The 15,703-nt window shown below is 36.9% G+C and overlaps 1 protein-coding gene across 8 annotated transcripts in view; it reads left to right on the top strand.

Annotated features, from left to right (window-relative positions):
- The window catches only part of Tsga10 (testis specific 10), a 162,810-nt gene that overhangs the window by 66,565 nt on the left and 80,542 nt on the right, over positions 1-15,703 (top strand). For 7 of the 8 annotated variants that reach the window (XR_003851526.1, XM_029569744.1, XM_029569747.1 and 4 more), the window contains 4 exons: positions 5,098-5,213; positions 8,707-8,861; positions 10,638-10,693; positions 14,029-14,197. Coding sequence is in view for 7 of the 8 variants with exons in the window: in XM_029569744.1 (XP_029425604.1) it covers positions 5,098-5,213; positions 8,707-8,861; positions 10,638-10,693; positions 14,029-14,197 (496 nt within the window). In the remaining variant the exon portion in view is untranslated. The remainder of the gene's footprint in view (positions 1-5,097; positions 5,214-8,706; positions 8,862-10,637; positions 10,694-14,028; positions 14,198-15,703) is intronic. The other variant, XM_008845851.2, reaches the window with a different exon arrangement.

Raw genomic sequence — 15,703 nt, 5'->3', positions numbered from 1 at the left:
CCTGGGCTTTTTTTTAGTCAGGAGGTTTTGTATTACTGTTTCAGTTTCTTTTTGAAGAAAATTGAATTGTTTCAATTTCTTTTGTTAATCTCTTCTTGGTTTAGTTTTGGTGGTTCCCATGCCTTTAGATATCTGTCCATTCCTTTTAGGTTTTAAAATTTAGTAGTACATAGGTTTTTAAAGTATTCCCATATAATGTTCTGTATCTTTCTGGTGTCTGTTATGATGTTTCCCCTTTCATCTCTGATTTTGTTGATTTGGAAGTACTCTTTCTTTCTTTTGGTTAACTGGGCTAGTGGTCTGTCAATCTTGTTTATCTTTTCAAAGAACCAGCTCTTGGATTCATTGATTCTTTGTATTGTTTTCTTTGTTTCAATTTCATTAATTTCTGCCCTGATTTTTGTTAATTCTTGTTTGCTGGCTTTGGGTTTATTTTACTGTTGCTTTTCAAGTGTCTTGAGTTGCAACATTAAGTCATTTATTTGTGTTCTTTCCAATTTTTTGGTGTAGGCACTTTAGAGCTATAAACTTCCTTCTAAGGCCTGCTTCGGTGTGTCCCAGAGGTTTTGTTGTGTTGTATTGTCCTTTTCATTTAGTTCCAGGAATACTTTTATTTCTTTCTTAATTTTTCTTTTGACCCATTCATCATTCAGGAGTGTGTTGTTTAATCTCCATGTGTTCATGTGGTGATTAGGGCTTCTTCAGGTGTTGATTTTAAGCTTTATTGCATTGTGGTCTGATAGAATTTATAGAATTCTTACAATCTTTTTGCATTTGTTGAGGTTTGTTTTGTGCCCCAGTCTATGGGCGATTTTGGAGAAGGTTCCTTGGGATGCTAAGTAGAAAGTGTGTCCTTTGGTGCTTGGGTGGAATACTTGGTAGATGTCTGTTAAGTCCATTTGATATATGGTATTTTTTAATTCAGATGTCTCTCTGTTAAGTCTCTGCCCTGTTGACCTATCTGATGGAGACAGTGGGGTATTGAAATCCCCTATTAGTAATGAGTTGGGCTTAATCTGGGTCTTAAAGTCCTGTAGTATTGTTTTCATGAAGTTGGGTGCACCAGAGTTTGGTGAATATATGTTCATGATTGTAATATCTTCTTGATTCATTTTTCCTTTGATCAGAATGAAGTGGTCCTCTTAATCTCTTCTGATTAGTTTTAGTTTAAAGTCCATTTTGTCAGATATTAGAATTGCTACACCTGCTCTTTTCTTCGTACCATTTGTTTTGTATATTTTTTTCCATCCTTTCACTTTAAGATAGTGTCTGTCCTTGAAAGTGAGATGAGTTTCTTGCAGACAACAAAAAGATGGGTTTTGTTTCTTAACCCATTCACCTAGTCTGTGTCTTTTGACTGGGGAGTTCAGTCTGTTAATATTGAAAATTATTAATGAAAGATGAGTATTGAATCCTGTCATTTTTATTTCTGTTTACATTCTTGTTTTTAGTCATGTTGTTTATCATAGCAACAGAAAGAAAACTAGAACAGACCTTGATTCTGTAAAACCACAAACACTTTGTGCTTTATATAACATCTCCTTTGTTAGTTTTTCACATTTTGTGTTCCTTGGCAAAGCACATCAGACTTTGTAAAACTTTAGAAGCTGCCCTATACCTGCTCCCAAAGATTTTTACTTAACTTACTTGTGTGGCCTGGATATGGGCATTTCTTTTACTGCTTTAAAATAATTTTTTCATTTATAAGCTGAAAAAATATAGAGAAGTCAGTTTACACTTTACCCATTCCCCCCAATAATTACAGTTTACATAATTACACTACAATATCAAAATCAGCAAATTGACATTGGCATAATGTACATATATCTCTGTGTTATTTGATCATATAAACATTTTGATGTCAGCCATCATACTCAAGATACAGAACTATTCCATTCCTACACAGATTTCTTCATGCTACTTCTTTATGGTCACACCTCATTTCCTTTACCCCAAATACCTTACATCTGATACTAATATGTTTTCTAATTCTATACATTTGTCATTTCAAGATTGTTATCAATGGAATCATATGGCTATGGATATGAGATCAGTTTAAAAAGTCAGAATAATACCATAAAGATTCATCCAGTGTCATTATTGGAAGGGCGTATGCTCTTCAGAGCAACTCTAGGTGGTTCATTCTCTGTTGTGCTGTGGCATGCAAAGGATCACAGAGGTTTGAGGGACAACGTGGGACACCCCAGAAACTGGAAATGGAGTTGCTGACTTTTGAAATTGTGACCTTGAACTTCATCTTGGAGGAGAGTACTTCACTTTCACTAAATCCTTCCCAGAACTGCTACAGAAATGTGACATGGGAAACCTTCTGGAGCCTGGCCTCTATAGGACAAAAATGTACAGACCGGAGAATATTGATGATAGTGACAAAAGTCCCAGGTAATATCTAAGAAGTCAAGTGGTAGAGGAAACCTTCTGAAGCCTGTCCTCTGTAGTACAGAAATGAATAGGCCAGAACATTGGTGATAACTACAAAAGTCCCAGAAGATATCTAAGAAGTCAAGTAATGAGATACTTTGAACATGAGGAAGTCAGTGTGAAGAAATCTTTAGTGAAGACTCAACTGTGTTTTGAACAAGAAAACTTCTCCTGCATCTGAAATAGTATGGGGTATGTCTGTGTGTGTCTGTGTGTGTCTGTGTGTAGAAGCCTTTATTGGTCATTCATTCCTAAAATTGCCCCTCAGAATTCACACAGAGAAGAATATGAGTATGAGGAATATGGAGAGAAACTGTAAAAGTAAAAAACCTGGGAAATTCTTATTTCCAATGCTTTCATAAGCATGAAAGAACATGCATTGGAGAAAAACTCTGTGCAGGTAAGCAATGTGATAAACCCTTCAGTTCTCTTAGAGTTATATAGGGACTCACCCTGAAGAGAATCCCTATGAATGTAAGCCATGTGGGAAAGGTTTCAGCCACTCCTGTACTCAACTGCACAGATAACTCACATTAAACTTAAATCTTGTATGTGTAAGCAGTAGAGAACTCTTTAGTTTTAAAAATATTTTATTATTTTTATTTTATGTATATGTGTGTATTGTCTGCATGTATGTAAGTGCAATGCCCATGGAAGTCAGAAGAGGGCATCGAATTCCCCTGGAACTGGTGTTATGGATGGTTGTTAGCCACCATGTGGGTGTTAGGAATTGAACCCCGGTCCTTGGCAAGAGCAATCAGTGCTCCTAACTGCTGAACCATCTCTCCAACTCCTTTTTTAGTTGTTTTTACTGTTTTTCAAAGACATTTATGAATGTATACTACAGAGGCACAAGAATACAAACAAACTTGGAAAATCTTTCAGTGTTCTAGTTTCCTTCAAATATATGAAAGAATCCTGAAAGAAAAGAAACACATAAAAGTACTGTGAGATGTCTTTAGTTATTCCAGTACTCTTTAAGTACATAGGAGAACTCACATGGAAGAGAAACCATTCATGAGTAGGAAACTTTTCTAGGGTTCCAGTTACTTTAAAAAAAGATAAGAGGGGCTCATACTGGAAGGAACATCTAAATATAGCATGTGGGAAAGTTTCATTATCACACAGTACTAGAACATGAGAATTGGTAGTGGAGAAGACCTGTGTCCATTCAGATTGTGGGAAAGCTCTAATAATGTTAGTTTAATTCACTGAGCTAAAAGAATACAATATGAAGAGAATTTTCTTCAATATGTGCAAAATCCTCCAGTTAGAAGAAATACATATAAAAATGCACACTGGATCAAATTATTGTGAATGCAAATGTATAAAGGTGTCAGCTGTGATAGTTTCGAAGTCTTCTTAAATCCTATGAATGTAAGTAATATGAAGAGATGACTTCAGTAAAATGCTCTAGAAAATATCTAGACTTAATGAAATGTTCTAAAATTTATAAATGTTTTTCAAAAGTAAAATAAAATGATCCACTCAAAATTTGTATCTCTTTTAACTACCTAAAAATTTTTTTTATGTATGAGTGTATTGCCTGTATGTATGTTAGTGCGCCCGTGTCATACAGTGCCTGCAGAGGTCAGAAGAGGGTGTCAGATCCCATGGAACTGGACTTATGGATGGTTATTAGCCACTGTATGGGTGCTGAGAGTCAAGCCTGGGTCCTCTGCAAGAACAGTCAGCACTCTTAACCGCTGAGCCATCTCTACAGCCCCATCTTTTCACTACTTTTTATTGCTGAGTAATATTCCATGGTATGAGTGGACCACAGTTAGTTTAACTGTTTTCCTAATTAGGCACATTTTGATTACTTTCAGTTTGGGACTATTAAAAATAATGCAAAACGTACGCATTTAATTATGAATAAGGTTATTCAACATCTAGTGCTTGATACATAGCAGACAATAAATGTGTAATGAATTCAATGCAATTTATCACAGATTTATTTATGATAGTGAAAGCCTGGAATGATCCTAAATGCCCGTAACAGGGAAGCAGTACATCTGCTTAAAAGTAAGTGCCTGTTATTCATGTAATACTTTTTCAGCCCAACAGGTCATCAGCTTTTTCAGATCATCAGAAAATGATGATCTGGAGGGCTTCATTATGAGACTTAAAGATATTAAATGTGGGTAAAAAGTGACTCCATTTGAAATACATAGCATGGTAATTTTAAAGGTTAGCAAAAAAAATACTGAATAGTGAATGCTAACATGTTCATAAATAATACGTGTATGTACATTGTTCATGTGGGTGTGTGTATGTGGGTACATGTGCATGTTTGTGCATGTAAAGGCTAGAGGTCAATGTTGGTGTCTTCCTCTGCTGTTCTGTACTTATGTTTGAGGCACAATCTCCCTCCCTCTGAACTGGATGGAGCTCACTGATTGGCTAGGCTGGCTGCCCAGTGAGTTCCAAGGAGCCTCCTTCCTTTGCTGTTTCCCAGCCCCAGGCATCGAAATACTGAGCTGTCTTTTTAGCCCTATTCTTTATTTTCTAAACTTTCTACAGTGTAATTTATAATAATGAATATATTTAAAAGGGAAAGAGGTATATTAGTGTCATTAAAAGCTTTTAGGTTTAAATATACTAAAAGTTGACAAAACATAAAAATTCTAGAATTAGTTTTTATTAAAATATTTTCAGACTTTTATATGAAAACACAGAAAAAGATCTTTCTGATACTCAGCGACACCTTGCTAAGAAAAAATACGAGCTACAGCTTACTCAGGAGAAAATTATGTGCTTGGATGAAAAAGTTGGTGAGTTTTTTTTCTGTTGTTACTATTAATTTTTCTTAAGTCTGGCAGAAAAATATATTTTCTTGTCTTCAGCTATAGTATAGATAAACTTGGGAATAGACCCTTAACCTAAAAGTTTGAGTAAAATTAATGGAAAATGTATTTTTGTTTAACAGTAAATTCTCTAAATTTAGATTTAGAGCCATAAATACTTAGTTATGACTTAAGTTATAACATGTCAGTGAAGACATAGACAAAGCAATAACTATTTTTAATATATAATAATTACTTGTAATCTGACACTGTATACTATTCTATTCATAGCTAGTGCAATGAATTGTAATAGTATACAGATATATAAAACTTTTGGTGGAAAATGTTCACGTTTAGTTATCTGTAATACTGTTTGAGTTTATAAAGAAGAGTACTATAATAAATATCCTATTTATGTTTCTTAGCAGTGACCTACCTGAAAATATAATCATATCTTACTTTTCTTATAAGCATCGGGTAAAGCTTTGTTGGGACCATAAAAGGCTATTTTAAAGAAGAGGAATTTTTTTTAACGTTTGAAATTCTTCAGTTCAGTAAATGTGAGCATGAGTAATTAGGTAGATGGAATTGCAACTGCTTGAGTCAAGAAATGTTAAAAGAGAAATATGAAAGGTAATATAAAAAGGGAACTTGCTGGATGTGGTGGCTCATGCCTTTAATCCCAGCACTAGGGAGGCAGAGGCAGGTGGATCTCTGTGAATTCTAGGTCAGCTTGCTCTACGTAGTGAGTTTCAGGTTAGCCAGGACTATCATGAGATCCTGTTTCAAAAATAACAACAATAACAACAACAAAAACAACAAAAAGGAGAATTATGAAATTTTTAATATTTTGATTCCAAATAAAGATACAAGGTAGCAGTTAAATGTGTCAGTTTGTCAGAAGAGAAATCTCAGCTAATGATACACGTTTGCAAAATATGTAAGTTATTTTTGTTGTTGTTGTCTTTTTGAGACAGGGCCTCTCAAAACCCCAGGTAGCTTGGAACTCACTATGTAGACCAGGTTGGTCTTGACCTCACAGAACTCTACCTGCCTATTTCTCTCAAGTGTTTGGATTAAAAGTGTATGCCACCACACCTGGCTTATAAATGATATGTTAAAACCCTGAAATCACCTAGGGAAAATATAGAGAATAAGAAGAGATTCCAAGACAGAGTAAGAAGGCAAGGAGGTAGTCAGAAACTCAGAAATGAGTATGTGTTGGAAGGCATGAGAGAATAGTGTTTTAAAAAGGGAAGGGATAATCAATAATTGTCCAATAATTTTGAGAAGTGAAAAAAGTATCAGTAAGATTTAGCATAATGGCACTGTCCTAGTTTGTTTCTTCATTGCTGTGACAAAACACTCTGACCACTATCAACTTGGGGAGGAAAGGGTTTATTTATCTTACATCTCCTGGGTCACAGTTCATCAGGGAGCCCAAGGTAGGAACTCAGGGCAGGACCCTGGAGGCAGGAGCTGGAGCACAGGCCATGGAGGAACACTGCTTCCTGGCTTGCTCCCCTGGCTGCTGCTCAGCCTGCTTTCTTAAGCAACACAGGCCCACCTGCCCAGGGGTGTCACCACCCACAGTGGGCTGGGCCCTCCCACATCACTCAACAATCAAGAAGATGGCCCATCCAAAGAGGGAAATTCCCCAATTGAGACTCCCTCAACCCAGGTGTATCAAGTTGACACTAAAGCTATCCAGCACAGGCACTTTGAGTAACACTGACTGAAAAAGCTTGAATCGTTAAATATGGAAGATACAGTAGGTGTAGGAATGAACAGGACATGACGTAGAAGTGAGAAAGAACAGAGAAGTGTCTGGCGAGTTTGACTATTAAAGGATAGCAGGAATCCAGGCATGGTAGTGCATGCCTACAATCCTAGCACTTAGGAGGTTGAGGCAGGAGGATCATGAGTTCCAGGCCGGCTATGACTGCATAGCAAGACCCTGTCTCAGAAAACAAACAATAAAGCAGTGAAATGAAAAGTAGCAAGAAAATAAAGTGGTAACTTGAGTGGAATATGAAGCTAAAAGCATTTCTTTCAAGATAAGAGCTATTATAACTTCAAAAGATATATATCTTCTTAAGTTTATTTTCCTGTTGCTGTGAAGTACTCTGATAGGCAACTTAAGGGAAAAAGGGTTTATTTCAGCTCACAGTTCAAAGTCCAGGCAGCAGGAAATTAAAGCAGCTGGTCACATTATGTCTGTAGTCAAAAGAAGAAAGCAATAAATGCATCTTTGATGGTCAGCTTTCCTGTCTCCATTTTTTTTTTATACAGTCCAGGATCTCCTGCCTAGGGAATGTTTCCACCCTCAGTTAAGAATGGTCTTCCCGTATCAATGTAATCAATGTAATACCCCATAGGCATCCCCAGAGGCCCCTCTCCCAAGTGAGCCTAGATTCTGTCAAGTTGACAACACTAAGATAGGTGGATAGACAGACAGATAGACATAGATGATAGATAGTGAAAATAAACTCAGATATCACAGCACTTAAAACAGGTTGTCTTAAAGGCATTACTGCCTATACAAAAGAATTTGATGCATTCTCAAGTACTATATGGCATGATATTACCTCTTTCGAACTAGAATTAACTCCATAGGTATTAACCTAGAAGTTTGATCTAGCACAAGTCTCCTTATAGAACTCTAGACCAGTGGTTCTCAAACTCTGAGGTGGGGTATAATCTCTTGGAAGCCAACAAAGATCACTGGAGCTAAACTTCTAGGGCCAGAGCTTTTGTATCTTTACCAGTTTTCACTATGTGATTCAGGTACCTTAGAACTTCTACTGCGGGACCCTTAGTTCTCATTCTACATTGTGGATTACAATCATAGAGGTACAGCGTGCTCATTAAAATACAGATTTCAGTAGTTGGTTGACAAACCACAATTTAAAAACCACTTTTTTTTTAGAGGTGTACCAGTTATTCATGCCTTCAACACTGACATTGGCTTGTCAGAGTTCTCACAAATAGAATTCCTGAGATGATATTTTTCCCTGGAGGTTTTAGAAAAATGAGAAAAAATCAAAATACTAGAAGACCATTGACACTGAAGATGATTTAATTGACCATTTTATTGTAGTTTGTTGCCAACTTTACGTTCAACAGTCATTCTAGGCTAGAGGGGAGCGGAAGTTAAAGGAAGCTGTAGGTTGTTTTGATACTGCACCTATTTTATCCATTACCTTCTTTCCTCCCCACTGCAAAGATAAATCTGTTTAGAATGTTGATATAGAGCTTTCCTTTCTACTTCAAAGACACTAATTGTGCTTTTATACTTATGAATCATTTAGAATTTTATGATCCAATATAGTTTTAAATAATACACAAAACATTTTATTTGGTATATAGCACACTTAAATAATTGGATAACACGGGAAAACTAGTTTGAAATGTATTCCAATATGCTTGAACTGGAAAAAAGATTTTAACTTGATTAAAATAATACCTTATGATTATTTAGATAATTTTACAAGGCAGAGCATTGCACAGCGAGAAGAAATCAGCATTCTTGGTGCAACTCTCAATGACCTGGCTAAAGAAAAGGAATGCCTACAAGCATACTTGGATAAAAAGTCTGAGAATATTGCATCCCTTGGAGAGAGTTTGGCAATGAAAGTATGTTCTGAGAACTGGTGGACAGGATGTGCTTAAATGAAATGTTTGCATATTAAACTGTGGTTTACCTGACTCTGAATAAAAGAATAGGATCTCTCAATTATTTTTCTAGAAAATATAAACCTTTAAAATCTGTTTGAGATATTTTAAGAAAGCTTTAGGAAATATGCATGCATATCAGCTAGCTAATGTTAAACTTAGTTTTCTATTATGAATTAGTGATTTATATTAATTTACTATAGTGAAATCAAATATCAAAATAAAGTACTGAGAATGGTTTATTCTTTAAAATATTTTAAAGCTGTCACCTCAGGAGGCAATATGTTCATTCCATTAAAACTGCCTTTGTCTTTGTGAGGCCTACTTAAGGGTTTTTGTTTTGTTTTGTTTTAGGAGCACTTTTTTTTTCATGCCATCCTCAGTCTTTGAGAATAGACCTTGTGCTGTTTGTGCATAACGCTGGATGATTATTCTATACCACATATTTTCTCTTTAACCAGAAAAGATTTTGCCAAGAAGACAGAAAGCTACAAATACTCTTTCTTCATAAACTATTTGTGAAGGCAGTTCTTAATTTTTTTTTACAAATATCTTGAGCAAAGATAGCATCATTGGAATTAGTTCTGTCTCCATTCTAAGGAAACTAATTCATTAATATAGATACACTAGTGCATCCAATCTTTTAACAAAAATGTATTGACATGTACGGGGGCCTATAGTGTAACAAGGAAAGGAAAGTTCTATTATGATAGGACAGATAGATTAAGCACCATGAAGCCATAGGCACTGCATGTTATTGGAGTTTGGCAGATGCACATCTCATTTAGACTGGGAGTTGTGCCAGGGGAGGAGGAAGATCTAAGAAGCATTCCAGGCAGTGACAGTGTCTGTCTTCTCTAAAACATGACTATAAATAAGCCAGAAAACAATTTAAGGGAAGCAGACAGTGGGAATGTGATCAGACAGGTAGAACAGCTTACATAGGAGGCCAGCAACTCCCATGAATTTCCAAGACTTCCTGATAATTTATGGTCTGAGAATAGGTTGCAAAGAGATAGCACAAGGAATAGAGAAACAACAAATCACAAAGATACATGTGGTATTCAACATGAACTCCATTATAGACCCAGCAGAGTCATTACAATAATGTAAATGAAGTGTCGTAGCTGAATATTTTAGAATGAATATAGAATATTCCATTGCCAAACCATTGGTTTGCTTCTAAAAATAGGGTCATCATGGAAATCTTGTGTTGCTGGGTGATTACATAAATCTTTTTTAAAAATTTTATTTATTATTTTTATTTTATGTATATGAGTGTATTGCCTGCATATGTAATTGCACCCATGTTGTGCAGTGCCCACAGAGGTCAGAAGAGGGCATTGGATCTCCTGGAACTGGAGTTACAGATAGTTGTTAGCTGCCATGTGGGTGCTGGGAACCAAACTGTGGTCTTCCGCAAGAGCAGCTAGGACTCTTAACCACTGAACTATCATCTCTCCAGCCCCTTATTACATAAATCTTTTAACAAAATATTTAATATGTGATCTCATATCAGTACACTTAAGTGTATCCTTTCCTTTTAATGAATATATTAGTTTTTTCTAGTACAAATATTCACATTGATTATAGGCTTTAAAGTATAGAAAAGAATAGGGCATAGATGTTTAAAGTCAAGTGGAACTCAAAGGGAAAGGGCAATTTCCTTTAGTTCATTCAGTTTTAATAGAAATGAGTTAAAAAATTTTCAATTTCATATTTATATTACTTTTCAAGGAAAAGACCATTTCTGGCATGAAGAATATCATTGCTGAGATGGAAAAGGCATCAAGGTAAATCAACAGATATTTGAGGGCTTACTAGGAGTAGAGTACTGTATATAATACAAAGAGACTGGAAAACTAGGGGCTTAGTATTGTGTATAAAGTGGCAACTCTAATGTTCAAAAGAGGCCTAAGTCAGCTCAGAAAGTAAAAGAGAGGATGGTGTTTGCTAAATAAAATAAAGAGAAGGGCATTTGAAGCAGAATAGCAAAGTACCACAGATCATGTTCAAGAGCTTCTTGAACTACAAGTAGGTGAGTATTGTTGGAACCTCAAGTATAAGAGAAGCCAAAGAAAGAGAAGCTAAACAGATGAAGAGGCCTGTGGTATGGACAAATGAGTCTTGATTTTCATTCTTTGGGCATAAGAAACTATTAAAAATTTCAAGATTTTTGCATTGAATTATCAAGGAAGAAGTGGTGGTAAATTGGGCTTTATAGATAAGGCGAACAGAAGAAATGAGATATTTATGATGAGGAACTCTAGGAAAATGTCAGTTTCCAGGTCCCCACTACATATGACAGGGGTGTGAGGAGAAAGATGGTTTTGCCCCTGAATTTTGAAAAGTCTCTGAGACATTATTAAAGACATGTTCAAGAAGCATGCTCTGGGGTGTTAACAGGGCAGCCGATCCCAGAGACAGTGATACATGGTGCTGTAAGCTGTTTTAGGCAGGATTCTCTAGAAGAACATGACCAGTAGAGACAGAGTATTACAACACAGGCTATCTGCATGCTAGAGGGGCAGAGAATTCAGTAGCTGCCCAGTCCCAAACCAATTCTGGGGACCTGGAACTCCCTGGAGAGCTGCTGATATCAGTTCATATTAGACAGCTGGAGAATCCTGAGGCTGATAGCAGTAGCAGTAGCAGGTGCATATATTCAGGAAGAAGGGAAGGTGGTTAGACAATATGCTTTTTCCTGGAACAGCCAGTTGGAAGACACTGCTCACTTTGAGGGTGAGTTTTTCCCATTCAGTTAAGGTTCTCTGAAAACACCCCCACAGACATGCCCAGAGGTGTGTTACCTAGGGTGTTTAAGTCTTATCAAGCTGACAAGACCAACCATCACAATTCTACCCCTTGCTAACTTGTCAGCTAACCATTATATAATGTCTTTCTTAATTTTCAAATGAGGACAACAACAAGGACATAAGCCCATGTGATGTTATATAGCTATCTATGTACAACTGAAAATGCACTGATTATTCCTTTAAAAATTGCAAAAGTCCTTTGAGGCACGCTTACTCTTTAATATCCTATAACTTCAATTTGGTAAAATAGATATAATGGCACTTAAGTACTGATAATAATTCAATTGATGTTATATTAACATACTAAAGCAATAGAACAGAAACACGTTCCTATCTATTTATCTACCTACCTACCTATCTATATCTATCTATCATCTATCTATCTTAAGAAATACCCATGACAATTAAAATCCTGGTTTCTGAAACTGGTTGTGTGGCTATAGTTGTATGGCTATAGTGGTCATGATAATCTACTGCTGATTCTGCATTCCTTCCACCATCAGAAAGCATCTCAGCAAATCTGAGTTCTTTGTCTCAGGCCCAACTCACACTTTTATTCCTGAAGAGTCTGGGCTGTTTATCATCCTGCCTACATTGAGTTGTTGTAGTCTCTCATTGACCTTAATCACAGGGCATGATGACACTAAGAGATGCCCTGAAAGAACTTCTGCACTTCAGATATACTGTGCTGTTTTATTGTGGAGTTGTAGTCCAATTTCCCCCTGGTAGTCTGGACCAATCACTCATCCTAACACTTTAACACTTTACTTAGCCTGTTGACTCAGGAACCAGGAGCCCAAAGTGGCCAGAGGGAAGCCTTAGCTTCTAGATCAATGGAGTGGTTGTTGTGCTTCCTGGCTGAAGCACTCCCCTCTCTGGAACCAAAACTTATATATCAACAGAACAGAACATAAGGTTGTTGAATGGAGAGCACACATTTTCCTTGTGGGTCACTAGGGGTGATGATGCATGCTCCCATTTCCACCTCTCTGTTCCTGGACCCATGAATCCTGGCTATGGGGAAATCCTATTGTATATTGGATGCTGATTCAGGGCATAAACAATCTTCTGGAGAACCCTGCACTAGCCACATTTTTGGTGCTATAACTGTCAAAGGATGGTGTAGAACAAGGTAGGACCAGTGGATTCCATGAGCATGAGAACACTGTTGCACTTACTTGGCTGTGAAGTGAGTTCCTTGGTCAATAACATTCTTTAAGTCTGTAGATGGTAGTTTTGGCAGAAACGTTACATGGAGGAAGGGCACATTCATAACCAGCATAAGTATCTGTTCCAATAAGGACAAAACACTACCCTTTCCACTATGGAAATGGTCCAGTGTAGTCAGAGCCAGCTCCAGTTATCACCAAGCCTATTAGAGAAATTCATGTTTATGGTTCTATTTCCCTAGAATGGCCTTTAGTATAAAAATCTTTATTAGGCAAGATTCAGAGAAACAGAACCAATTATATACATATTGCCTTACATGATAGGAACTATGTGTCCCAGCAATGGCTGTCTGCATACTGGAAAGACACAGAACTTAGTAGCTACTCATCCCAAGAAACTGAATGCATCAGCTGTCCCAAACTGATGCTGGAGGCCTGGAGCTCCCTGCAGAGCCACTGGTGTTCTGGCCATGTTGGAAGGGCAAAGAGACATGTCTAATGTCAGTGAAGGATGGAAGCAGTAGCTCTACATACACACCTTCAGGACAGGCAGCTGTGTGACACTTACTTTCTTCAGGTGACACTGCTTTTTCTTTGGAAAGCCAGTTAGAAGGTGCTGCTTACTTTGAGGGAAGGTCTTCCCCAGTCAGACCTCTCTGGAAACACAGACATGCATGGGTGTGTCTCGTAGCTTGATTCTAAATCTCTGTCAAGTTGAAAATTAAGACCATCCTAAGAGCCATGGATATGACTGGTATTTCTCTGAAAGCAGGGCCAGGAGGATAATTGGGGGTACAGTTTGAGTCCTGGAAAACAAATTTTAAGGGCAGAGGAAGAAGAATCTGCAGAGGGGATTAATCCACAATAGCTAGGAGTATGATGAAGGCCTTCCTATTAAGTGTCAGATCTTTTGAAATACTTGGGAAATTGCTCACGTGCATATTTAGTACCCTTTTCTTGGTGAAATGATGACACTTAGAGAAACTGCATGTGCTGTCATTGTAGTATTTATCTCTTTGAATTTAAACATATTTTAAATCTCTTTAAATGTTTTCATTCTAACTGTCCATCTTCTGTCTTGTGAGAATTTGTTATTCTGTTTCAGTAAAATATCTCTTATGTGCTATTTGATTTGTGGAATAGACAGTCTACCGAAGCCTTAATTATGTGCGAACAAGATATTTCCAGAATGCGTCGGCAGTTGGATGAAACAAATGATGAGCTGGCTCGAATAGCCAGGGAAAGAGATATCTTGGCTCATGAGAATGGCAATATCCAAGAGCGGTTTAGCAAAGCCAAACAAGAAAACCAGGTACACTTTTTCCTAAAATCTTTTTTTTAATTTTTTAAAAATTATTTTTATTTTACATGTATGTGTGTATTGTCTGCGTGTAGGTAAGTGCACTCACATTGTGCGATGCGAATGGAGGTCAGAAGAAGCTGTCGGATCCCCTGGGACTAGAGCTACAGACAGTTGTTAGCTGTCTGTGCTGGGATTTGAACCCGGGTCTTCTGCAAGAAGTTAAGTGTTCTTAACCACTGAGCCATCTCTCAAGCCCTAAGAATCTTTTTTGCCAAGAAAAAAATTACTTCTGAGGCACAGCCCTCATTTCACTTTGTAGAAAATCTCAGACACTGGAACTACCAACTTTTTTTTTGTTTTTTACTTTTATAACAGATTATGTCATATAATTTCTTAATGAAATTCTCAGACATAAAGTAGTAGATATTAAAGAGAAAGGAATGGGAATAGGATGGATTTTTTTTAACCTTAGGAAATACTTCCATACCAAAGGGTGAGTATTTGAATGAACAAACAAATGAGGATCAAAACTATCAGAAATTTAAAGGAAAGGGCATATTTATGATGGAGTATATATGACTTTATTCAAATGTGCTGTGTGGGCTGTGCTTACAGTTTTTGGACTTCTTTACTGTGATTTAAAAAATTATTTTATGTGCATGAGAGTTTTGTCTGCATGTATATTAAGTGTACTACCTGCATGCATTGCTCACAGAGGTTAGAAAAGGGCATCACATCCCCTGGAACTGGAGTTATAGACAGTTGTTAGCTGCCATGTAGATGCTGGGAACTGAACCTGGGTCTTCTGCAAGAGCAGCCAGTGCTCTTAAGTGCTGAGCCATATCTCCAGCCCCCACTGTGACTTTTTTAAGGGAAATTGATTTTTTATAATTATTCACCCAATAAGCCACTCTGATTCACAGTCTTCATTTCCAATATCATAGTTTTAATTTGAACATTTAAACATTCTATTTGGAACAAAATAGAAAAACAAATGAAAGGGGCTGCCAACATAGCTCAGTTAGTAGGGTGCTTGTTAAGTCTCCATGAATCCCTGAGTTAGATCCCCAGGACCACATAAAACCAGCTGTGGTATTGATTGCCCATAGCCCAGTGCCCAGGAGGTGGAATCAGGGGGATCAGAAATTAAAGTTTATTCTTGGCTACATATCGAATGTGAGGCCAACCTGGGATGCTTGATAATCCATCTCAAAACAGCATCAACAACAACAAAAGGTAGAGAAAACAGCATTGCTCATGGAATCTGATGTTTGTTTGCAGAGTGTTTCCAATCTGTAGTATTGTTTTGCTTTTAAAGTTTTTGTGCTACTTTGAAAACAAAAATGCTATTTAATAAATATTTTCCCCCCCTCAAAAAATTTCAATTGTAATTGAATTTCAGTTATTTAATTTACAATGTAAGAACCTATATTCTTTAGCTGTTAGATATTTTTAATTTATATAAGCAACTGTAAAGATCCATCACTGTTAATTATATTATCTGAGACATTAAAG

The sequence above is a fragment of the Nannospalax galili genome, unplaced genomic scaffold (genome assembly GCF_000622305.1).
Source record: "Nannospalax galili isolate Female #2095 unplaced genomic scaffold, S.galili_v1.0 scaffold182, whole genome shotgun sequence".
Lineage (NCBI taxonomy): Eukaryota > Metazoa > Chordata > Mammalia > Rodentia > Spalacidae > Nannospalax > Nannospalax galili.
This window is presented reverse-complemented; position numbering and strand designations above follow the sequence as displayed.